This window comes from Prionailurus viverrinus, unplaced genomic scaffold, assembly GCF_022837055.1.
Source record: "Prionailurus viverrinus isolate Anna unplaced genomic scaffold, UM_Priviv_1.0 scaffold_38, whole genome shotgun sequence".
Classification (NCBI taxonomy): Eukaryota; Metazoa; Chordata; class Mammalia; order Carnivora; family Felidae; genus Prionailurus; species Prionailurus viverrinus.
In genome coordinates this window covers 584,119-607,764 of record NW_025927606.1, presented here as the reverse complement: position 1 = coordinate 607,764, position 23,646 = coordinate 584,119, and the positions used below count along the sequence as shown (strand labels likewise).

The 23,646-nt window shown below is 58.4% G+C and overlaps 1 protein-coding gene across 1 annotated transcript; it reads left to right on the top strand.

The window, feature by feature from the left end:
- The first annotated feature begins 6,835 nt into the window (after positions 1–6,835).
- Positions 6,836–16,761, top strand: CIBAR2 (CBY1 interacting BAR domain containing 2). The gene is made up of 9 exons (XM_047846310.1): positions 6,836–6,855; positions 8,061–8,295; positions 9,240–9,308; positions 9,390–9,491; positions 9,742–9,743; positions 10,316–10,424; positions 13,678–13,791; positions 15,778–15,879; positions 16,657–16,761. Exons 1-9 carry the CDS (start codon positions 6,836–6,838, stop codon positions 16,759–16,761), a joined length of 858 nt encoding a protein of 285 aa, XP_047702266.1.
- The last annotated feature ends 6,885 nt before the right edge of the window (positions 16,762–23,646 follow it).

The following is a 23,646-nucleotide window of genomic DNA, read 5'->3' as shown; positions in this document are numbered from 1 at the left end:
TGGAGTTCCAGCAGCTATTTTGGACCAGGAGACAACTCTAGGAGTAGAAGCCAATAGAGGAAAGAGAAGGGAGAAACCTGGGCTCTGACATCACGACATCATACAGGTGAGAAATCAATGTCCATATTCTCAAAGCCGTGGTTATTCGGGAGTTTCCTTTTACCTACAGCCAGTGCTATTTCTAAATGACGCATCATGTTTTTGGCCGGGGGGTGAAGTTCCAGCCAGTTACAGCAGGGCTGTAGGGGACCTACCATGTGGGAGAGGCTGGGGCAGGCATGAAGACAGAACAGATAATTATTATGCACAACAGTAATTGTGACATGTATCACTGTGTGTACAGCACTTAGCCCAGTACCTGGCACAGAGTAAGAGCCCAATAAATGTTAGCAACTGCATTGTCCTTATAGGTGATTAAAGCATGTATCCCGGCACGGAAGATGCAAAGCCCGGGGGGAGGAGACATTTGAACATGGCCCTCAAGGTGGAACAAGAAAGAGCAGGGGCACCCGGGTGGCTCAGTCGGTTGAGCGTCGGACTTCAGCTCCGGTCACGATCTCGCAGTTCGTGGGTTCGAGTCCCGTGTCAGGCTCTGTGCTGACGGCTCAGCGCCTGGAGCCTGCTTCAGATTCTGTGTCTCCCCCTCTCTCTGCCCCTCCCCTGCTCACGTTCTGTCTCTCTCTCTCTCTCTCTCTCTCTCTCTCCCCAAAATAAAGAAACATTAAAAAATTTAAAAAAAAACAAAAGCAAGTGACATCATCAGGAAATGCGGCAAAGAGCTTCATGGGTGTTTCACAAGATGCCCTTGGAAGCCAGGAGAACAGACACGGGCCACCCTCACTATATGGGTGAGGACACTGGGCCTCCGAGAGGGGACGTGCCTCCCCAAGGCACCCAGCAGAGACGGATGAGAACTGGGACAGTCTGGCTCCACGGTCCTCCTCCCTGAGGGTCTGTGGGCTGGAATCAGGGCTCAGGCAATGGGGAAAACAACAGCAAAGAGCCGGAGCAAAGTGCCGGGGGTCCGGTCTGGGGCGCAGGGCCCCTGTCCAGGAGTGGGGAGCACGAGAAAGCCGCTGAGGGCGGTGGGGGCACCACGGTCAGCGCCCCCTGGACAGGTGCCCGGAAGAGTCTTCTCGTCCTCCGTGGCCAGCCCCAGAGAGGGGATAAAAGGCTAGACTTGGAATTTAAAGGGAGTTTCCCGTGGCTGGTGGAGCAAATGACCACAAACGTCGTGGCTGAAACAGCGCACATTTATTATCTCACGTCCTGGAGGTCAGAAGTCAGAGCAGGAGGCAGAGTCGGGGGGGGGGGGGGCGGGGTGGTGAAGGGCGGGCAGGGTGAGACTCCCACCCCCACACCTTTCAGGGGCCGCCCGTCACCTGGAGCTGGGCCGCTCTGGTTTATCGTCTGCTGCTCTTTGCCAGTCTGAGGCCCAGCAACCGGGCACAAACTCTGCCGTCCCCCCTGCCGGCCACACCCGGCCGGGGCTGGCCCGACGCCCCCCGGCGCAGGCGCGTTTGGGATGGAGCCGTCTCCCGGGGGTCTGGACCACCCTGCCGCTTTCCCCCACCAGGACCCGGCTGGCGGCTGTACCCACCCCCCGGTGCCACTGGGGCCTCTCGGCACGACCCCCCGGACCCCCGCACACACCCCCCAAGCCGGACTCGGAATCGGAAGGAACGCCGGGGCCCGGCGGGACCGCGGAACCACTGCCGGTTGTGGGGTCTGCAGCGCCCCCGAGGTGAACCCCCTCCCTGAGTGCGTGCACTGGCCTCCCCGCTTTGCCCAGTCTGCGAAACGTCAGCACAGGGTGAGGCGGCTGCTGGAAGACAAAAGTCAGTCTCTGCACTGACAACGTCTGAGGCTGGATCCCGGGAGGGAAGAGCTCCCTGAGCCCAGCAAGGTCAGGCTACATGTGGGGACACGTGTAGGGGCAGGCCCTCTGCCCATCTAGAACTTATACCCCCATCCCTCCCTGGGTTACTAAGGCCAGACACAGAGGGTCCCTTCCCAACATCTCCCCAAGGTGACCTTATGAGGGAAGTTACTGTCCCCACTTCACGGATGAAGAAACTGAGACTCCGTGGGGGCGTCCTGGCCTGTCCTGAGTCCCAGCTAGGAGCCCCGACTCGGGCCCCCGGACAGAAAGCTCCATGAGGCAAGGACCTGTGTGCTCACGTAGGGACGTGTCCCTTCCAGCAGCCCGGAGCCAGGGCGGAGGGGACACTCAGGAACACCTAATCCTGGACAGAGGATCAACTTCGCCCAGACCCAGGGCCACCGGGGAGAGCTCCTCCCAAGGGTGAAACCTGATGTTCCAGGAGACATCAATGACCCCAATGGAGGCCCGTTCCCTAAAACGACTGGCCCAGAGTCCACAACAACGTCAGAATCGAGCCAGCTAAAGACAGCAGGTGAGCCTGGATCGGATCCTGGAGCAGGAGAAAACGATGTTTGCTTCTTCACGAGAACGACTTTACCGGGACAAGCGTGAATTCTGAACAAAGTCTGTAGATGAGATAATAGAATATAATACTGTGTAAGCGGCGATCATTTCCTGATTTTGCCATCTGTCCTGTGGCCGCGTAAGAGGCCGGTCATGCTCTTAGGAAACACACACGAAGGGTCTGGGTCCGAGGGGGCGTCGGGTCCACAACTCGCTGTCCGGTGGTTCAGAAAATAAACTACACGGAAAGAGGGAGAGAGGGCGGTAAGACAAACTCGGAAAAATGTTCGCAGTCGGGGAGTCTGGGTGAAAGAGTTCTTGCGTTATTTCTGTACGACTGAAGTTATTTCAAAATAACAAGTTGCAAAATAGAAAAGTCAGTATCCTGGAAGGAAAAAAAAGGCTGAGGGCACTTCCCACTCTAAGGAGACAAAGAATCGGGCAGGGATCGCAGCCCCTCCTGAGTCGGCAGGGACCCACATGCGACAACGGGGGACACGTGAATTTCCGGACAGGGAATTGGATGCCAGCACTGCGTCCGTGCTAATTTCCTGGGTGTGACAGTCCCATGAGGTCTCCTAGGAGAACGTCCTTGCTCTCTGCGGGCCCACACTGGATTCCGGGCAAAGGGTCAGGAGGTCTGCGTCCCTCCCTGTCTCCTAGCTGTTCTCCCTCTGGCCTCAAGATGTCTCTAGGTGGCCCTACGACAAGGTGGTTTCCATTTTTCAAGGTTCCTAAAAGCCTCTAAGACGTGAATTCAAACGTCGCCCTTCCTCTCCCACCCGCTGCTTTCTGCCATCTGGGCTCAGGCCGTGCTTTCTTGCGTGTGCTTCCTGCCCTGTGTTTCCAGGTCCCCGGGCCGCTCTGCCCGCGCCACCCGGGAGGTGCCCATTAGGGGGTCTCTGCTGCCCTCCTGTGGCCACTGTCTGCAACACAGACGCCCGTCCCCAGCGGCCGAACCCCGACCCGGTTCCTGTAGCTTCTCTTCATCCTAGAAGAGCTGGGGTCTCCAGGGAAACAGAACCAGGCAGGGAGATGACAGACTTATCGTAAGGGCTTGGCTCGTGGGGTCGCGAGGGCTGACAAGTCCAAAATCCAGTTTGGCTCAAAAGGCCTGCGACTGATTGCGTGAGGCCCACCCAGGGCACGGAGGACCACCTCCCGCACAGAAAGTCAGCCAATGGTGGGCGCTGACCACAGCCACCAGACGCCTTCCCGGGGACCCCTGCACCCGAGCCTGATGGAACTACTGGAAACCCTGAGGGCGAGGCGGTCGACCCAGGAATCTGACCCCAGGACTCGGTTACCTGAAAAACTGACATTAAAAAAAATTTTTTATGTTTATTCATCTTTCGGAGAGAAACAGGGCGCAAGCAGGGGAGGGGCAGAGAGAGAGGGAGACACAGAATCTGAAGCAGGCTCCGGGCTCTGAGCTATCAGCACAGAGCCTGATGCGGGGCTCAGACCCACGAATGGTGAGATCATGACCTGAGCCAAAGTCTGACACTTAACCGACTGAGCCACTCAGGCGCCCCAAATTCCATCTCCCGTTATGTTGTCCTGCTGATGTCCAACGCTTTTTTTTTTAAGTCTGTTTACTTTGAGAGAGAGAGAGAGAGAGAGAGAGAGAGAGAACGTGAGCAGGAGAGGGGCAGAGAGAGGGACAGAGAGAATCCCAGGCAGGGCCCAAGCTGTCAGTGCAGAGCCCAACGTCAGGTTTGATCCCACGAACCGTGAGATCATGGCCTGAACCGAAATCAAGAGCCAGACACTCAGCCGACTCAGCCTCCCGGGTGCCCCTCCAACTCCTGCTTTTTAAAAGAAAACCCACCCTTTGGGAGGAGAGAGTCTGTTACGGCTTCTGAATGAGTCAGGAGCGAATGCGAACGGGCCACACAGGGCTCCCCGGGTCTGGCTATCACGGGGATTATCTGCATGAGCCCTTCATGAAGAAGCTGGAGAGAGACAGAAAGACAGAGACAGAGAGGGGGGCAGGGGGAGGGAGGGACACACAAGGAGGTCTGGACGCTGCTGGCAGGGGACAGGGCTGAGGAAGGGCACCAGATTTAGTGACCACAGCGAGGCAGTGGCTGGAAAGGCGAGAGGGAGGCACGGAAACAGAGGCCACTTGTTCTCCAAAGTTCTACTAAGCGGGAGCAGACGAGAGGAGGGCTGGGGAAGTCAGTTGGGAGAGCTTCTCCGCGAGGAGAGGTGCACTCATGTGCAGCCGGCGGGAAGGAGAGCCGAGGGACAAGGACCCAGAGCAGGGATGCTTCTTTGGCCAAGGACCCGAGAAGGTGCCGGGGACGGGATCCAGAACCCCCGGGCCAAAGGGGTCTCCTCCGCTGCGGGCACCTCTCGGCCTGGACGAGACTCACAGCCAGGCCTGCTCAGGAGGGGACTAACCGTCCAAAGGGATAATCAAAAGTGTAGGGCGCAGGTGTGAGGTCAGAGGACCGGGACAGCAGGCAGGTCACCGGCCCCCAGCGGAGGTCTGTCCTATTGCGCAGAGGCCAGAGGTTCAAAGTCAAGGTGCGGGCAGGGCCGAGCTCCCTCTGAGGGCACCAGGGGACGGTCTGGAGCCTTGTCCAGCTCCGGTCTTGCCGGCGGCCCCTGGCCAGCGGCCACATCCCTCCAGTCTCAGCCCCTGGGTCACACGGCCATGTCCCCATGTCTCTGCCTTCTCTTCTTACAAGGACACCAGTCACTGGACTAGAGCCCACCCTACCCCAGCACGACCCCTGTCGCTAATTACATCTGCAAAGACCCTCTTTCCCAATAAGGCCGCTTTCGGAGGTTCTAGGTGGACATTTGGGGGAGACGTTATTCAACTCAGGGCAGCCCCCACGGGCGAAGGGAGCCAAGGATGTGAGAGGGAGCCGATCAGGTGCCCAGCTTCGTACAGGGAAGAGTCGCGTGATGGCCGGCAGAGCCCAGGCGTGCGGGTCGCAGGAGGCGGTGGGTCCCACGTGGATCTACGCAGGAGGAAGCTGAGACTTCCTCCCGTGCTCAGGGTCCACGGGAACACAGGGTAGGGAGGGGGCAGGCAGCAGCCACGGGGGAGCCGTCACCACCTCGGGGGTCCGGCCCCTGCCCTGTCCCTTTACCCTCACGCCAGAGACTTCTATTTAAAAAAAAAAAAAAAAAATTAATGTTTATTTTTGAAGGAGAGAGACAGAGCATGAGCCAGGGAGGAACAGAGAGAGAGGGAGACACAGGATGCGAAGCAGACTCCAGGCTCTGAGCCGTCAGCACAGAGCCCCACGCGGGCCTCCAACTCACGGACCGCGAGATCGTGACCTGAGCCGAAGTCGGACGCTTCACAACTAAGCCCCCCAGGCGCCCCCAGACTTCTTTCTTCTAAGCGTGGGCAAGGCAAGGAGGTATTGTCAGGGTGGCCTTTTACAGAGGCGGTGAGCCCAAGGTCACACAGCAGGGCTGGGGGCCGGGGTCTGAGCCTGTGTTCAGCCGACTCTTAAAGTCCCTGCTTTTATAGGTGCTTTGAAAAAACGCTCTCCACTGTGGAAACCTCCAGACAGGCAAGACGAACACGGTCGTCTGGGGAGTCCCGCAGCAGCGACAGGTGCCAACGTTCTGCTGTCTGTGTTGGCCCCGCACCTGCCCCTCTTCTCACCCGGCCTCTGATACCATTGCCACTTGGATACTTCCTTTCTGTAGGTAAAACGTATATGCCCTGAAACGAACAGACCTTACAATTAGTACAACGTGTTGTAAGTTAGTCCAATTTTCTAGGTGGCCTGGGGTTTTCTTTTTGTGTCTTTATTTTCTCGCTTTTCTAACAGTGGGCTGGTACTGTTTCTATAATAAGGGGGAAAGTAATGAAACGGTGATTGAAACGTTAAAGGAGTTCCTTTGGGCTGGTGTCCTACCCCCTCCGTTCAGCGACAAGGCTCCGGGACCCCCCCAGGCCGACTGTGTTTTCCCACACACCCCTCTTGAGCCTCTTGGTCCCTCTTAGGACCCTGCCGGCCACTCGCAGACTTTGGGGAAGGCTGGGTGGCCACCCCTCGTGGCTAGGAAGGGCCCTGGGCCAGCAGGGGCTGAGGCACGGCAAGCTGCCCTACCTCCAGTCCCTGCTGCCTCTCGGGGAACCCCCACCTTCAGACGAGGAGTGGGGGCTCCCTGAGACGCCTCCCCCCAGCTGATGCAAGGCTGGGCGGGGCTGGCCCGGGGACAGGTTGCCAGGCAAGCAGCTGGGGCTCCTCCCAGGGTAGCTGTGGGTGGCCACGTTGCCCGGCGACCAGGTGGCAGCGTCCTTTGAGCCGAGACGGCGCAGCTGCGCCCAGCCCTGCCGGCTTCCCCCAGGGACCCCCGGGGCCCTGTCCCTATTCCCTTAGCCCAGAACAGCTGGTGCCTCTGGTCACAATGAGCGTCGTTCTCTCCAGGTGAGCGGCTCTGCGCCGGCCTCGGCCGGGAGGGAGGGGGCAGTAGGGCTCGGGGGCCTAATGCACCGAGAGGGATGGGGGCGGCCAGGACTGCTGGGGGCAGGCAGCGGTAAGGGGCGCTCTCCCTCCCACACGACCCCGCCTCGAGGTCAGGGGAAGACGGGGCTCCAGACCGGGGAGGCTTCCAGAAGCTGGCCTCTGCTTCTCCAGCATTACTGTCCACAGCCCCGGGGAAGCCAAATTCACAGGGTCCAAGCCCTCTCTCCCTCACCCATGTCCACTTGGAACATCTCCCTTCGAGACTCAGAGCCCAGCAGACAACATCCCCCTGTGGGGTCGTCCCTGACCGCACTCCTCTGGCCAGATTCTACTGATGCTCTCCTGCAGCTCGCCTGGCCCTTGCCCATTCGTTTTGATGCCTGGTTGCTCTGAGGGTCACACCCTCCAGGCTGCCTCGGGACCACCCAGTGAACTTCTTTAAAAACGCGGCCCCGTTAATAACGGGGGAAACTGTGTGTGCTCCGAGCACAGGAAACAAGGGAACTCTCTACACTTTCCACTTCGTTTTCCTGCAAACCTGAAACTGGCCCCCTAAAAAGGTTTATTCTTTTTTTAATGTTTATTTTTGAGAGAGACAGAGAGATGGAGCGTGAGCAGGGGAGGGGCAGAGAGAGAGAGGGAGACACAGACTCAGAAGCAGGCTCCAGGCTCCGAGCCGTCAGCCCAGAGCTGGACATGGGGCTCGAACTCACGAACCGTGAGATCATGACCTGAGCCAAAGTCAGACGCTCAACCGACTGAGCCACCCAGGCGCCCCTAAAGTTTATTCATTTTTAAAAAAACAAAAACCTTCAGGGTTCGGAGAGAGGAGAGAATTTCCACAGCGGGGGGGAAAGGCAAACTCAGGGGATTTGGAGGAAGGGGCCATCGCAGCTAGGAAGAGAAGAAGAAGAACTCTGCCAGGAATAGGAAAGCCCCACTCAGGGTCCCAGGGAGGGTAAGACTGGATTTGGAGCCAAAGCAGCCTTTGCATTCCTGCCGGCCGCTTGACCAGCCCTGCCGCCTGGCCGGTCTCCCGAATCCGCCTCGACGGAACCGGGAGGGAGGGACCAGGCGCCTGACCGGACACAGGGTGGCAGGCGGGCGACCCTGCGTGGCTGTCCCGACCGGGGTCCAGAACGGCCTCTCGGGCCCCACCTCCCCAGGGACAGCCAGGTGAGGGTGATGGAGGACACGGTGACCAACGCCGAGAAGCACTTGGGCCAGTTCTGCTCGATGCTGGCTGCCTACACCCGCAAGACGGCCCAGGTGCGGGACAAGGCCGACCGGCTGGTCAAACAGCTCACCGACTTCGCCAACACCGAGCACCCCGAGATGCGGGCCACCTTGAGGAGCTTCGCCGAGGACCTGGCCAAAGTCCAGGATTACCGGCAGGCCGAGGTAGGCGGGGTGGCCCCGGCGGGATCCCTCGCGGGGGGGAGGGGGGGGGGGTCAGGTCTGAGGGCCGGAGCCGCGCTGCGATGCTTCTAAAAAGGTTTACATACGTCCCAAAGGGACAGAGAAAGGATTTCTCATCGCAGGTTTTCTAAAAAGAAAATGCTGGAAGGAAAGCGAGGAGCAAAGTCCCTCTGCCTTTGGACTCCTGGGAAAACATGTGTATCTTTTCTTCTAGATTTGTGTTTATCCCACAGGATAAGGAAAAGGAACGGGCATGGGGGGATTCTAAGATGGGACTCCCATCCGGCAGGCCAGATTTTCAGGCCACTGGGCGTCAAGGCATCGGCCTCACCCGGGAATCTGCTAGAAATGCAGGTTCCTGGGCCTCACTGAGAACCTGCTGAGTCAGCACCCCTGGGGGCGGTGCCTGGCAATCAGGGTCTTAAGGAGCCTGGGGGGGAAGGGGTCGGGGGACTCCTTCACCTGGCAGTTAGGCACTGACTCGGGGCTGTGAGGCATCCACCCCAAGACCATGCTGTGCCCTCGGGGGCTGCACAGCGCACTTGGCTCAGTCGGGTCTGAATCCCCTGCTCTTCTGGGCTCCCCGCGAGAGATGGTGAGGCAGGCTGGAGAACTGAAAGAGCCACGGGTCCCAGTGAACTGTCACGAAACCCTCAGTGGGCACAGTCATTATAACCATTCCACAGGTGAGGAAACAAGGCTCGTGGGATGAAATGTGCTGCCGGAGCCTTTGGGAGGTCGAGCCCTGAGCTCAGGCGGCACTCACAACCCTAAGGGACGAGGGGCCGCGTCCCGGGCGTCCACAGCCCCCCACGGGCTCCTGCCACGCGCCCACCCAGGGCGTGCCCGCGGCGCTCTATCCGTGCAGCCGCCGAGCCTCCCCGGTTCTGTCCGCTCTGACTCTCTGCCTGACCACACTCCCCCAGGTCGAGAGGCTGGAGACCAAGGTCATCAGCCCCCTGAAACTCTACGGGGCCCACATCAAGCAGACGCGGGTAAGCTGGGGGGAGGGGGGACCGCCCGACCGGGAGTGGCCCATCTGGACATGCAAGACGCAGCCCTCCTCCCTCCTTTAGGCCGAGATCAAGAAGCTAAAGCAAGTCCAGAAGAACGAGATCAAGCAACTGGCAAAGCTGGGGAGACTGAGGCAGAAGTCACCGTCGGATCGGCTAACGATTGTATCCTTCCCTGGGCTGTGGGCCCGAGGCTGCCGGGCCACACGGGGCGTCGGTCACAGGCGTCCCCTGGGCAGGGGCTGCCGATTCACCTGGCTCCTTAACAGCACCCTCCCCAGTCCCAGGTGAGTGCCCCGCGTGTGTCTGGGCAAGGCCGAGCCCCGTGCAGGTGACGGAGGACCTCCCCAAAGAGCCAGGTGAACCTTTACCTGCGCAGGTGCGTGCACAGCCCTGGGCTCAGGATGCGAGTCAGAGGTGCGGGGCCAGCAGTGGGCTGGGGGCACTTCTACCTTGTAGCCCCACTGCCATCATCTAGATGAGGAAGCCGAGGCCGAAAGACGTGACCTGCCTTAGGTCACACCAGGGAGGTAAGGGGCAGGCGTGGAACTCCACTCCGAGGGTGCCTGGCACCAACACCCAGGTCTGCACGTGCCCGGCGTGGGACCGGGTCATACGAATTAGCTAATTACCTAAAGAACGTTCCACGTGCGGGAATTAAGTATCATCGACAGTGCAGCACCTGTTACGATAGCTCGGCAGGTGCCCCCCGTTTAATGCAAAGCCGCTGTGATCACCGTCCCCCGTTACAGGCAGAGAAAGTGAGGCTCAGAGAGGTCTAGTGACTTGCCCGGGGTCACGCAGCTAGTCAGCAGGTCTGTCTGAGCAGCGCCTGCCCCTTTCACCACGGTCGCACTCGGCCTTTCCTCCGATGACCAAACTGGCGAGAGGCGTCCATGAGACAGGGAGCTGACCCAGAGGAAGACCTGAAAATGATCCAGAATAGTCCAAAGGCCAGAACCACCCCGTGACACTTCCTACCTCTGGAGCCAGGCAGAGACCAGCGTGCAGAGGGCCTCGGCAGATGCCAGCCACACCACCCACCAGCTGGGGGAGATGATTGAAGCCTTCCAGAAGCGGAAGCTCACAGATCTTCAGGTAGCGGTGGTCGCCCTGTGGTGACGTGCTCTGGCCTCTAGGTGTGTGTGTGTGTGCCCGTGCATGTCTGCGGGAGTGTGCGTGTGCACGTGTGTGTGAGAGCGGATGCGTGTACGTGAGCATGGGCGAACACCCGTTGCCCAGACGGCTCTCAGAGCCCCGGCTCCCAGGACGATTAATCCTGGCCTGATCTAGCCGCTCAGCGCTCACAGCCCCGCCCCTGAGCACCCAGGCCCGGCTCCCCGCCAGGCCAGTTTGGCAGACTCCGTCCCCCCAACCCCCTCCTCGCCACGGAGGGACCCGCAGCCTCTGCCCTCACTCCCTCCTCCTTTCCTCACCCTCCGCTGAGCCAGCCATGGTTAGGCGCAGGGGGCTGGGCACGGGAGCTTCCTCCTCACGCACCCCTGCCGCCGGCACTGCAACCCAGACTCCTGGGCCCAGAGCCCCGGCTGGTCACAGAGGTCCCTGCACCCACTCTCGATCCCCCATCCAGTCCATTTCCCAAGTTGCAGCCCCGGGGACCTCACAAAAGGCAGCTGTAACTTGTCACGCCTGGGTTTAATGCCCTCCCACAGCTTCCCTGATTCTAAAGATAAAGGCGGAAATCCTCCCCAAGCCTCCGGAAGCCCCAGCCCAGCCTTATCGTGGACGCATCACTCCAAGCGCAAGGGCGCCAAACCCCCGACGCACCCCAGTGCCTTTGCACAGGCTGTGCCCCTCTGCCAGGAAGGCTTAGCCCTTACTCTGCATCAAGGTGACACCCCCTCATCTCCAGGGAAACTCACCTGCACCCCCAGCCCAGTCCTGATGTCGATTCACTGCTCTGCTCCCTCTGGGGTCAGTTATCCCAGGGTGCGGCGGATAGGTTAATTGTATTTTTAATTCCCTCATTAATCCAACACATGTTAAATACACACCTACTACGTGCCAGGCGCTGTGCCTGGTGCCGGGACACCATAGCCAGAAAAGGAAGGCCCCTGTCCTCATGAGGTTGCCACCCTGGGGAAGACCCATGACGCACGCCATTTGTTAGGGAGTGGAGAGCGTGGGGGCAACTTGCTGTTCCATGCCTGCCCCCCGACGCTGTGCGCCACAGGGCACGCACACGTGGGGCACGGCACGGCGCCTGGCTGTCGTGTCCCCCTGCCGGGTCCCTGCACAGGGTCCAGGGCCTGGCACTTAGCAGTACTCAGTGAACGTTTGGGAGATGAACAAACAACACACAAGCGGGAGGGGTGATGGTCGCTGGTGCTCCGCCTCTGTGCGGCAGGCAGGACCCGAAGTCACCAGCAGGCCACCATCAGGCATCTGCTGTTTATGAGGCCCGCAGGGTGCCAGCAAGAGTTGAGCACAAGAGGCTTGGGCTCCACAGTTAGGGGCCAACAAACGCACGCAGTTGAAAGCGGGCATCCTTTGAACTTTGGGGATTAAGTTTGTAAGAGGCACTTATCCAGACCATCCCCTAAAAAGCGCTCCCAGTTCCGCAAGAGAAAAACAAGAAACAAACAAACAAAAAACCCCTCAGAACTGGCAAGGATGATTACCACTGTACCAGGGTTAGGTCATGTTTCTGTATATACAATGATCACATGGACAAAAGAGCTCTCTGCCTCCTGTGAGAGCACGTGAGTGATGCTTTCGTCCCGGGGTCCACACCGCTGGGCGTGCGTCAGAAATCTGGAGGGCTGTCTCACACGCAGATCACCTGGCGACCGGCCCACCTGGTTGGGCTGCAGAGTCCGCATTTCTGACCAAGTCCCCGGTGGAGCTGGTGGTGATTCGGGGACAGGGACGCAACTGCCATACTGACTCACAGGGCTTGGTGAATTGGGACCGCATGTGTCCCTACCGTGCAGATGAAGTCACTGAGGGTCAGAGAGGCCACACGCCAGTAAGTGGCAGAAGGTGACCACCAGGCCAGCCTCCCAGGGGCAGAAGGAAGGAGACGGGACGCACGTATCCCCATCACCACCTTGGCCTTGGCCCCTCTCCCCTCCTGTGCTCGCTTGGGGACTTCCTCTGAGCCTGTCCCCCCCAGCAGGCACTGCAATGTTTGTGTGATGTGGTGTGTTTCCAAACTGCCCACTCCTCCCCCAACACCGAGCCCGTGTCCTGCTGGGGCCCAAAGGAGAGTAGGAGCCTCTCCTCCTAAGCTGACGCACAGTAGGAGCTTATGTGAGGCCTGGCACACAGGAGGCGCTTATGTGAGGCCTGGCACACAGGAGGCGCTTATGTGAGGCCTGGCACACAGTAGGAGCTTATGTGAGTGCTGGCACAGAGTAGGAGCTTATGTGAGGCCTGGCACACAGGAGGCGCTTATGTGAGGCCTGGCACACAGTAGGAGCTTATGTGAGGCCTGGCACACAGGAGGCGCTTATGCGAGGCCTGGCACACAGGAGGTGCTTATGTAAGTCCTGGCACAGAGTAGGAGCTTATGTGAGGCCTGGCACACAGGAGGAGCTTATGTGAGGCCTGGCACACAGTAGGAGCTTATGTGAGGCCTGGCACACAGGAGGAGCTTATGTGAAGCCCGGCACACAGTAGGAGCTTATGTGAGGCCCGGCACATAACAGGAGCTTATGTGAGTCCTGGCACACAGGAGGCGCTTATGTGAGTCCTGGCACACAGGAGGCGCTTATGTGAGGCCTGGCACAAAGGAGGCGCTTATGTGAGTCTTGGCACACAGTAGGAGCTTATGTGAGTCCTGGCACACAGGAGGACCTTAGGTGAAGCCTGGCACACAGTAGGAGCCCCCACTGGGGCTGGGCATGCAGTGGGAACTGTTAGAACTTGTTGAGCTGAGCCGAACCATCTGATCTAGAGAAATCAATATCTCTATCACAAAATTACGTTTTGGCGAGCTGGCTCGTCAGGTTGTGAGGTCTCTCCCGGAAGATCCACTCACGGCCCGTGGGTGACAGAGGCCAAAGGTTTTGTAGCCATCAAGCTGCAAACACCTGTCCTCAGAAGCAAAGGCTGTGCAGATGAGCCCAGGTGACAGGGCAGAGCAAAGCGTGCCCCTTAGAGAGTCACCAGAAACACGCCCTCTGTGTTTCCGGAACAATTCCTGGGCGAGGCAGCTTTTGAATGGGAACGTATTGTCTGTTCCGCAAAAACAAAAGTAACGTTGGCCTTGGACCTGCCCCATAAGGGCAAGTAACAGTCCCCACCCCCAGTCCCCCCCCCCCCCATTCAAGATGGCCCCAGGGCTTTGAGAATGTGGTTTATGAGATTCCGCCTGCTCTCCCCACAGAAAATTTTTTCTGACTTTGTCACTATTGAGATGGTCTTACATGCCAAAGCGGTGGAGGTATATTCCAGCGCCTTCCAGACCCTGGAGAACTACAACCCGGAGAGAGACCTCGAGGTACACATCACAAATGCTCCATTTTCTATCTGATGGTGTGGGGCTGAATTTGATTTTCAGTTGTCTCGATTCAGAAGCAGTTTTCATCGGCAACATTTTGCAATGGTTATAATTTTGAAGACTCACTCTGATGAATCCTGGGTCGCCTGGGTGGCTCGGTCGTTTGTTAAGCGTCTGATTTCGGCTCAGGCCACGATCTCATGGCTTCATGGGCTGGAGCCCTGCGTTGGGCTGTGTGCTGATAGCATGGGTCCTGCTTGGGGTTCTCTCCCTCCCTCTCTCTCTGCCCCTCCCCCTGCTCAGCACACTATCCCTCTCTCTCAAAAATAAATGAATAAGCTTTAAAAAAATTTAAAAAAAAATTTAAATGTTTTATTCATTTTCTGAGAGAGGGAGAGAGAGCAGGGGAGGGACAGAGAGAGAGAGGGGGACATTGAATCCAAAGCAGGCTCCACGGCCCGGAGCCTGATGTGGGGCTCGAACTCACGAACCACGAGATCATAACCTGAGCTGTAGTCAGACATTTAACTGACTGAGCCGCCCAGGCGCCCCTGACAAAAATTTTTTTAAACAAACACACGAGGGGTGCCTGGGTGGCTCGGTCAGTTGAATGTCTGACTTGATTTTGACTCAGGTCATGATCTCACAGTTGTGAGATTGGGCCCCACCTCAAATTCTGCTCCGACAGCACGGGGCCTGCTTGAGATTCCCTCTCTTTCAAGATAAACAATAAATAAAATTAAAAAAAAAACCAGACACATGAATCAACAACGACAAAGAGCATCCCGGGCTGATGCCTGCCTGGGCTGATGCCTGCCTGCTGTAGTTTGGATGCAGACAAAATGCGCATTATCCCTATCTGATCTGATGGAAATCAAGAGCGGACTTATCTAGAAAACACCAGACCACACCCAGTGCTGGAAAACGGCTACCACTTGCTGTGATTATCTTCTGTGGGCTCAGCTGGACGGTCTCGGGCGGGTCTTTCCCGGGTTTTCAGTCAGTTGGTAGCTGGGGCCGGAGTCACCTCAAAGGCTTCCGCACCGTATCTGGCGATGATGGCTATTATCCGGGTATAGGACAGGCCTCTTGGTTTGCAGAGCTCAGTGCAGAATGAAACCGTGGGCCCTTCGTTCAACAATTATTAAGCCGTTTCAAGGGGCGCCCGGGTGGCTCAGTCGGCGGAGCATCCGACTTCGGCTCGGGTCACGATCTCGCGATTCGTGGGTTCGAGAGCCCCGCGTCGGGCTCTGTGCTGACGGCTCGGAGCCCGGGGCCTGCTTCGGGTTCTGGGTCTCCCTCTCGCTCTGCCCCTCCCCCGCTAGTGCTCTCTGTCTCTCAAAAATGAATAAAAACGTTAAAAATTAAAAAAAAAAAAAAAAAAAAAAGAATTTGAAGACGGTGACAGCAGCGTGTCAGACAGAACATAGGGTTCTTCCGCGCTCGGGGCCCAGGGCTACGGCCTGAGCCGCATGCCGCAAAGCCCGACCCGCCTGCGTCCTCAGTGGGGACTGCAGGGCCTACCCTGCCCGCGGCCTCTCCAGGAGGCCCGGCAGCGGGTCGGAAGCGAGCATCCCGTGACAGAGGCAGGCGGAATAGGTACCACCTTTCACGTGTCACTCCTGCCACAGCCTATTTGTTGGACGTGAGTCCGTCACTGAGGACACATTCAACGGGAGGAGAATCCTATCCCGGCTCCCGATGGGTGACGGGTCAAGGAATTTGCGGGAAGCTTGGAAACCACCATACGAGGTTATATGCAGACTTGAACGGGCTCGGGTACCTTCGCTCACCTCTGTGACGTTCTTCTAGGGGAAAGAGCAATCTCTCATTTCCTGTGTGACTACCTGGCCTCTCTGGGCCTCAGTGTCCCCATCTGTAAAATGGGGTGGTAGCACTACTATAGATTACAGCACAGGTGGGGGTGGTGCCGGCCGTGCACCTTCTCCCCACCCCCACCCCACTCATCCCGGTCTCTCCCGGCAGGATTTTCGAGCCAAGATGCACGGGCTCTACGGACATCGCAATGCTCGGCCACTCACGGACACCGTCTCCCCCCCGGCTGTCCCGTGGTCTCTCACTGGCCAGGTGAGCGCTGGGGGTGGGGCCGTCAATCCCGCGACAAAGGGGAGGCCGTCTGAGAACGGGGTCTGCGGGAGATCCTGAGAAGGCGGCACAGCTTGGGGAGCGTGCAGCCCTCCCCCGGGGTCTGGCCTGGACCGGCCTGGAAGTGAAATCACATCAACACATAAACGGGCCCTGTGCCGCCGGCGCCTGTCCTGAGTGCCCCTAGAGGCGTCCTGAAGCGTGGCGGCTCGAGAGGCGAGGGCTCCGCACGGGTGGCTCCTGTGCCCTGGGGCCCACGGGTGTCAGAAGCCTGAATTTCTCAGATTTGAGGGAAGTCATAAGGTACCTATACTCCAGGACACCCAACGAGCGCGGCAAAGCACATTTCTGGTTCTACAGGACAACCCCTCCGTGCTCACCCGAGTAACATAAAGGAGCAGCCTGGTACCAATCAGGGTAGGGTTAGTCACCCAGTGGGTGGGGGACAAGTGGGGGCCGCGTCCCACAGTCGAGGGGGCAGGGAGCGTCTCGTGGCTTTCTGACTAATCCTAACGGCAGTGAAGCAAGTAAGTACGGCCCCGGCTACTTGGGCACAAACTCACTGCGCCCAAGCTGTGTGACCTCAGGACAGGTCCTTAACCTTTCTGTGCTTTAGATGCCTTGCCTGCAAAGCAGGGCGAATAGCAGTATCCCCCTGTGGGATCATGGGGAGCGTCAGGTGAACAAACCTGCACGAAGCCCTTAGAAAGGGCTCAGTACCTGTCCCTGCCCTCATCATTCCCGCTTGTTATCATTTAGAGCGCTCAGACGGCCCTACGGGGCGAGAGAAGAGAAGACGAGGCGACTATGGAAGCTTCTGCCGAGGAAGACCTCAGAGGACGGGGGCGGGCGCTCCATCAATAGGACCAGAACTCCCCAGTCGGGAAAACGGGGGCTGACCCTGGATGCTCAGGGCTAGGGCGGGCTGGGGGGCTCTGGGTAAGGCCCGTGTCCTCTGAGCCTCAGTTTCCTCATCTGCACAACGGGGCAATCTCGCCGACCTCAGAGGTCACTCTGGGGATCGCTGTGCCCAGCACGGTGCCGGGTACGGAGCAGGTGCTCAATAAACGTGGGGTGCCCCTTAACCTGAATCGTGCTGGGTCTCCTTTCCCACCTTGTGAGCCCGGGGACTCGGGTGTTTACACCCGAGAGTGGGTTTAATGTTGAGAGCGCGGCGGACTGGCCTCCAGGGCTGTGGTCACAGAGCGCCACAAACTCGGGGCTCACACAACAGGAATTCACTCTCTCGAGGCTCCAGAGGCCTGAAGTCGAGAGCCAGAGGTGGGCAGGGTGGGCTCCAGGCCTCTCCCCCAGCCTCTGGTGGCCACTGGCCATCTCTGGGGTCCCTTGGCTTATACACGGCACCCTGACCTTTGTCTCCACCCTCACCTGGCCTTCTCCCTGCGTGTGTGTGTGTGGATCTGTGTCCAAACTCCCTCTTTTTGTAAAGACACCAGTCTTACCGGCACAGGGATCCACCTACCCAGCGTGACCTCATCCTAACTAGTCGTATCTACAAAGACGCTATTTCCAAAGAAGGCCACATTCTGAGGCACTGGGAGTCAGCATTTCCACATACGGGTCTGCGGGGCCACGAGTCACCCCTGACACGTGGACACGATGCGCAGGGATGCCCTTGGGAACCAGGGACTCATCACAGAAGACAAGGGAAGTGGAGGGTGGCAAAGGTGAGGAAGGGAGTGAGCCCCATGATTCTCTCATCAACAAAGTGGGGGACAGAAGACTTTCAGGGGATTGTTGCAGGATTCGCACCCTCAGCACACTGATTTTTGTGACCCCCAATCCAGCGCCCTGGCACCTCCTCAGGGAAGCCCACCCTGATTCTACCAGGGAGAACGCTCATTCCAAAAATCACCAAAACATCCTAGGGGCACCCGGGTGGCTTAGTCGGTTGAGCATCTGACTCTTGGCCTCAGTTCGGGGCATGATCTCGCGGCCTTGTGGGTTCGAGCCCCACACGGGGCTCTGCCCTGGCAGCCTGGAGCCTGCCTGGGATTCTCTCTCTCTCTCCGCCCCTCCCCCGCTTGCACTGTCTCTGTCTCTCCCAAAAATAAGCCTAAAAACTTTTTCTACTAACTACAACATTCTACACTTTCTATGTAATAATTTATAAACCAACACCTCGGAGATCGTACTGTAAGTCGCACGTAGTCACGTCATAGAGCCATACATCTCCTACGTTTATATGCTCACGTGGGCACCACACACACACGAATGTCCGTCTTCTTTAACCTCGTCCGTGTCCCGACCCCACCGACAGTTTCCGAAGAAATATGGCCCTGTTTGGTGACCTGGCCCGCTGTCCGTGCCCGCCCCTTCCCGCTCTGGCCCCGGAGCACCGAAGGGACGGGTGGTTCCTGATTCCAGGGTTGGACTAAAGCCCCGGCCTGCCTCGCCACCCTCTCTGAAAACGAAGGTCTGGATTTTTCGGCCACTTGGGAAGAGCGGCTCTCTTTCTGGGCCCCAGAGGCACAGGTGGGCGGTGGGGTGGACAGAGCGACTTGTGGCGGCTCTCGGGCACCCCTGGATTTCCAGGGTCCCCCTCTCTGGGCGTGTTTTTGCTTTTTCTCTCCTCCTGATGGAAAGCGAACTCACCCGCTGCTCGCCAGGGCAACTGGTGCAGGTGCCCACAGGGGGAGAAGGTGCCGGACGGCTTCCGGGCAGGGGGGGAAGGACTGACCCGGTGAGTGGGAGCCTCGTTCACGCCTGGGCAGAGAGGGGCCGCTGCCTGGGGACAGTGGGACTTTGGGGGAGCCGAGCGGCAGGGCCCGGGGGGCGGGGGGTGGCCACGGCAGCCAGAGCTCACAGGGTCCGAGTGGAAGCCCTGGCCTTTCAGTTGAGCCACGCGGGCCAGAGGGCCTCCCCGCAAACTGCCAGACCCGACGAGGACGCACACGTGGTGCTCGGGGGCGCAGGAGTCCCTCCTGCCCGCACCCACGCTGCCCCAGGTCGGCCAGACTCACGGCGGCCCCGACCCAAGTCCAAGAACACACAACCCAGCCGCGTGCGTTTGCCCCCACGGCCAAAGCAGAGGGGGAAAGACCAACGAGCCGGAGGCGACAGGCTCCCGCCACCCAACCACACGCACATCTGCGGCCCCTGCGGAGGGGTGGCGCGGGTGGCAGGGGGAGGCCACCGGGGGGACCCGCCAAGCACGGCGCCACCCCTGGCGGCCGCCCTCACCAGAGCCACGCCGGACACCCACGCCCGCCGCCCACTACTGAGCCCACCGGGCCCACTGCGGCCTTCCAAGCCTCACCTCTCCGCCGCCGCTGTGTCTTCAACTCCCCCTCCTCCCGCATCCTCACCCCCTGCTCCCGCACGCTCACCTCCTCCTCTCGCGGCCTCGCCTCCTCCTTCCCCAGCTCCTGCCAGCATCCACCCGACACACGAAGCCAGGAAGCCCCGGGGCACCTCCACATTGGGGCTCGAGGTCGTGGACGCGGCCCGCACTGTCCCAAACGCGCCTCCCCGGTGGGCGTCAGGGCGACCCAGCTCGCTCGGGTCAGCAGGCACGCGGAGACGGGGCGGGGCCGGGAACACGCATGCGCGGGGTGCGGCGGCCGCCCCCTGTCGGCCCTCGGGGGCAGTGCGGGTCGTCCGGCCGCCGGTCGAGGGCGGCCAGGGCGCCCGCCGGATCCCTTATCGCGTTGAAAGTCACACTGAACGGAGCCACCCATCCCGCCTCTTAGCCAAAGGTCGTTAAGGAACAATTCGTTGGAAACTGCACGGAATGAAATGAATGCAGCCGCAGACATGACTACGTACACCAAAACGCACTCACAACTGTCCGCAGATGAATTTCAGATGCAAATCTGCAAAAACTCTAGAATAAACACAGAAGAAAATCTACATGACCTTGGGTTTGGTGATGAGTCTCCCACAAGACACCAAAAGACTACCCACCCCCGCACAAAAAGCAGTAAAGTGTACTTTTCAAAATGAAGCTTTCCATTCCGTGAAAGACCTTGTTCGGGGACCCAGAAGGCAAGACTGGGAGAAAATATTGGCAAAGCCCGTATCAACAAAGGGTTTGTAGTCAAAATATACGAAGAACCCTCGTAACTCAACGATAAGACAACCAACCCCACTAAAAACAGGTAAAGGTCTGAACAGACACCTCAGCAGAGAAGACACATCATCACTAGTCACACAAACATAGCTCCAAGCCATGTATCCTTAGGGAATTACAAACCAAAACCTCAGTGACCTAGCCCTGCACACCTTTCAGAATGGCTAAATCCCAAAACAACGCCGATGACGCTGCCACTCACTGGGGGGTGAGGCTCAGGGAGGCTTCTGTTAAACACAAAATTCAACCGGATAAATTTGAACATCTACTTGGTTTCCTTAAACGGTTCGTCAATTCGGTGGCATCTCCATCCAGAATACAGAGGGGTTCTCCCTCAAATGCGTCGCTGAGGTCCGAGGGAGAGAGGCTACAACCCACAGAAACACCATTCGCAAGCTTCACTGTTTAAATTGTGTATTTAGTTGTGTGAGTTTTGGCGCACGCGTTGTAAATTTAATCCTACAAAATTTCGACGGGAACGGTTGGTCTTGTTTCTGTCTTTATCAGGTGGGAGCCCTCCGGAGGCACCTCTCCCTGGGTTCGTTTCCCCGTGGGGGTAGCAAAGGGAAGGACGGCCTTGTGCACATCACCTTTGGTTCTCACAGGACCACCCAGGAGAGCTGATAGTTCCTTCCCATTTTATAGATGAAGAAAGCAAGGCTCAAAGAATGATTTAGCGGTTGGTGGGGAGGTTGAACCGGACCTGGCCTCTTTCCCCGGGGCCACCCCACCCTGCCCCATGCTCTTCTGGGTCTCTGCTGACCTAACGGGGTCCTTCCCCTTCCGTGCGTACTTGCCTCTGAATCCCACCCTTGGCCTGCTGCTGCTGCAGTGTGAGGGGAAGAAGCTAATTAGCAAAAGAAAGGTGCCTTGCTGACCCTGAGGTCGCATGCCGTCTTTCCTGCCCCCTGGGCCAGTTTACATAAACAGAGGTGGTGCCAACCTCCCACCCAACCCAAACCCCTTACCTGGCACATCTTCAAAACCCCCTTTGCCCCACGCCCGTGGGTTAATGTTCCCGATTTCACTGTCTCTCTATGCACGCCCATCACGCTTATAAGCCTTTTGATCCTAATTAAAACGGAGCAAGGACCCTCACTCGGGGCTCTTGTCTCCTCCCGGACATTAGCCTCTCTCGCATTTTTAATCCTGCGTCCCGCTTTCTTGCTGGACAAGCGAGCACTCCAGACCCAGAGCCTACGCAGAAGAGCCGGATCAGGATTCCAGCTAGAAGGGGTTCCAGGCATCCCGGAGGCACGGGCTGAGGTCCAGTCCAGGGGGCCACTCCAGCAGACCCCCGCGCAGACAAGGCATGGGCTGTCCCTCAGAGGGACGCTCCTCCTCCCGTGCTTCCGTGGGACGGACGTGCGTCTGGACAAGACGCTCGTGCTCAGCGTAAACGAGGAAATCATCTATTTGACCCCAGAAAAGAATGTTTCCTTCCGAAAAGCCACTCATGCCACTGAAAAGATCGCCAATTCTGTAAGGAGTCCTCATGGATACGTGAAAACAAAAATTAGGCAGACCAGCTTTTTTTTTTTTTTTAAAGATAATTTATTTGCATTTCCACCTTCTGACAATCTGAGGTGCAATATAGAGACATATGTTTTTTTTCTTCACAGGAAACAGTTTTGATTTTAGCACTGTTCTGAGACCTTCACCCTTGAAACGTCCTCAGCTTTAAAATACTGTTTGTAGGACATCACCCAATGGGACACAGAATTGCGTTTATCAGCGAGAACACCCGCGGCACTGAACTCTACTTTGGGGCGACTGAAAGGCAAGGTCTGGGTGTGGCGGTGGCAAGTTCAGGTCGGAGACCCGCTGGCCAAAGGAGAAAACACGATGCACACATGTAAACCGTCACCGGGAGCCCCAGCGGAGGCCACGGTTTATAACAAAGGCGGCAGACTGACCGTGTTCTAACACATTTACGTATTTTAAGGGGTTGTGAGTCTACTGTGTGAATTTCTAGCATCTCCTAATAATCAAAGGTTTGGCTTGTCTTTCTCAAGGCGTCTGCAGAAGTGACAGTCCCAGGCTTGCGGGAGGCCTCGCCCAATGCGGTCCCTAGCACAGAGGACATCAGATCCCCACCCGTCAGAGCTGACGTGTGGGAACAGCGCCCGCAGTGCCTTCTCCTGTCTCCTTTTCTGAGCACATGTCCAGGACCCAGGAGGGAACGGGGACAGTCCCCCAATTCTAGGACTGAGCGGTGGGTCAAGGGGGATTTAATAGGCGGCCCCTTTTGGCTCAAGTGCAACCCCTTCAGGTGCAGTTCCGGAGGGTTCCAGGTTACGATGGGCTCTGCTCTGACTCTGCCTTGTTGAAGCCCTGGATTCTGTAGGCTGAGAGACCCCAACTGTGCAGACACCCTGTGACAGGCCTGTGCGTGGAAGTTACAGGAAGATGGGGCAAACCCAGACCATCCTGTCTTCCAGAAGCGACGAGTTTATCCCTTTCCACTAGTAACCACGAGCCCTGCAATGACAGCACGGCCGTACTTGAATCCTGGGGACACTTGAGTCCCTTGGACACAGCTCGGTGGGGTTCCACGTACGAGCTCTGGTCGACTCGGGGAACACAGGCCAGCACCCAGGAAACAGAGCACGAGGCCCTTCCGTCCTCCCCAAGGAGTGTGACTCTCGGGCCCGAGGACAACAAGGGGACCGATGACACCCCGCAGGAGCCAACCATGGAGAACGTTCTTAGCATCGAGTGTATTTGCAGAACGGGGACACCCTGAAAACGACTCCTCTATTTGCTACTTGGTGAACCAACACATCCCTATTCCCAGCCACAGGGCGACAAGGATATATGGGACACGTGGCCCTGTGTGGCTTTGCCCGAGGTCTGAACACTACACGTTGGCCATTAGGGGCGCCTCTAGCCAATATAATTCCCCTTTTGGTGAAACTCATCCCCAAGGGTCCTGAGGAATAAATGATTTACAGGCAGTCTGGGGTGGGGGGGCAGCGGGGACATGGGAACAATGGTTCAGGAGAACTACAAGGCTGGGGGGTGGGAGGGTCCCCCACCTGGCAGCTTGGGCCATGACTGGGAACAAGGAGAGAAGACAGCAGCCTGAGCTGGCCGGGGGATGGGGGGTGGGGGGGCTCCACCCCCTCCTGAGGCTGGGGCTGGGCTCCCTCCGCTCCCGCCTCCTCCCCCTGGGCCACAGACCCTCCTTCCCAAGCTTCCCCACTGTTCTGGGCAAAGGGCTCGCGCCACCCCCACGGCCACCCCCGTGGCTGCCCAGGCGTCTGCGGTTTTAGGTAATTTGGTAATAAAGCTGATCTAGCCTCACGGGTCCACCTGGGTCCCCCCTAAATAAAAGCCAACCAGTTAGGAAGCTGGGACGTGCAGGAAGGCCAGGTGCGCAGCTGGCGGCCTTGACTTGCGGCTGCGGTCACCGCGGTGAGATGAAGCCGCTTACAGACCCGTTCACGGTGTGAACGCTGTCCTCGTCGCATCAAGAGCCTGCGACGGCAGGCGCTCTGCGGGACGAGCGACCCACAGAACGCAGTCCGTGGAGGAGCAAACCTCAAGGCTGGGTCTTCTCTCCACGGTAACGAACTCACTGTCTAGCTGGCCTTGGAGAAGTAAGGGGACACGCTGGTTTCAACTCCCAAAAAGGAGGGCAGGGAGAGGCGAGG

What these genes read in the sequence shown, in the direction of transcription:
- CIBAR2 (XM_047846310.1), top strand. Translation starts at nt 6,836, where the DNA reads ATGAGCGTCGTTCTCTCCAG. An exon ending in AGGATTACCGGCAGGCCGAG is followed by an intron (nt 8,296 to 9,239) that starts GTAGGCGGGGTG and finishes ACACTCCCCCAG; the next exon opens with GTCGAGAGGCTGGAGACCAA. An exon ending in GGAAGCTCACAGATCTTCAG is followed by an intron (nt 10,425 to 13,677) that starts GTAGCGGTGGTC and finishes CTCTCCCCACAG; the next exon opens with AAAATTTTTTCTGACTTTGT.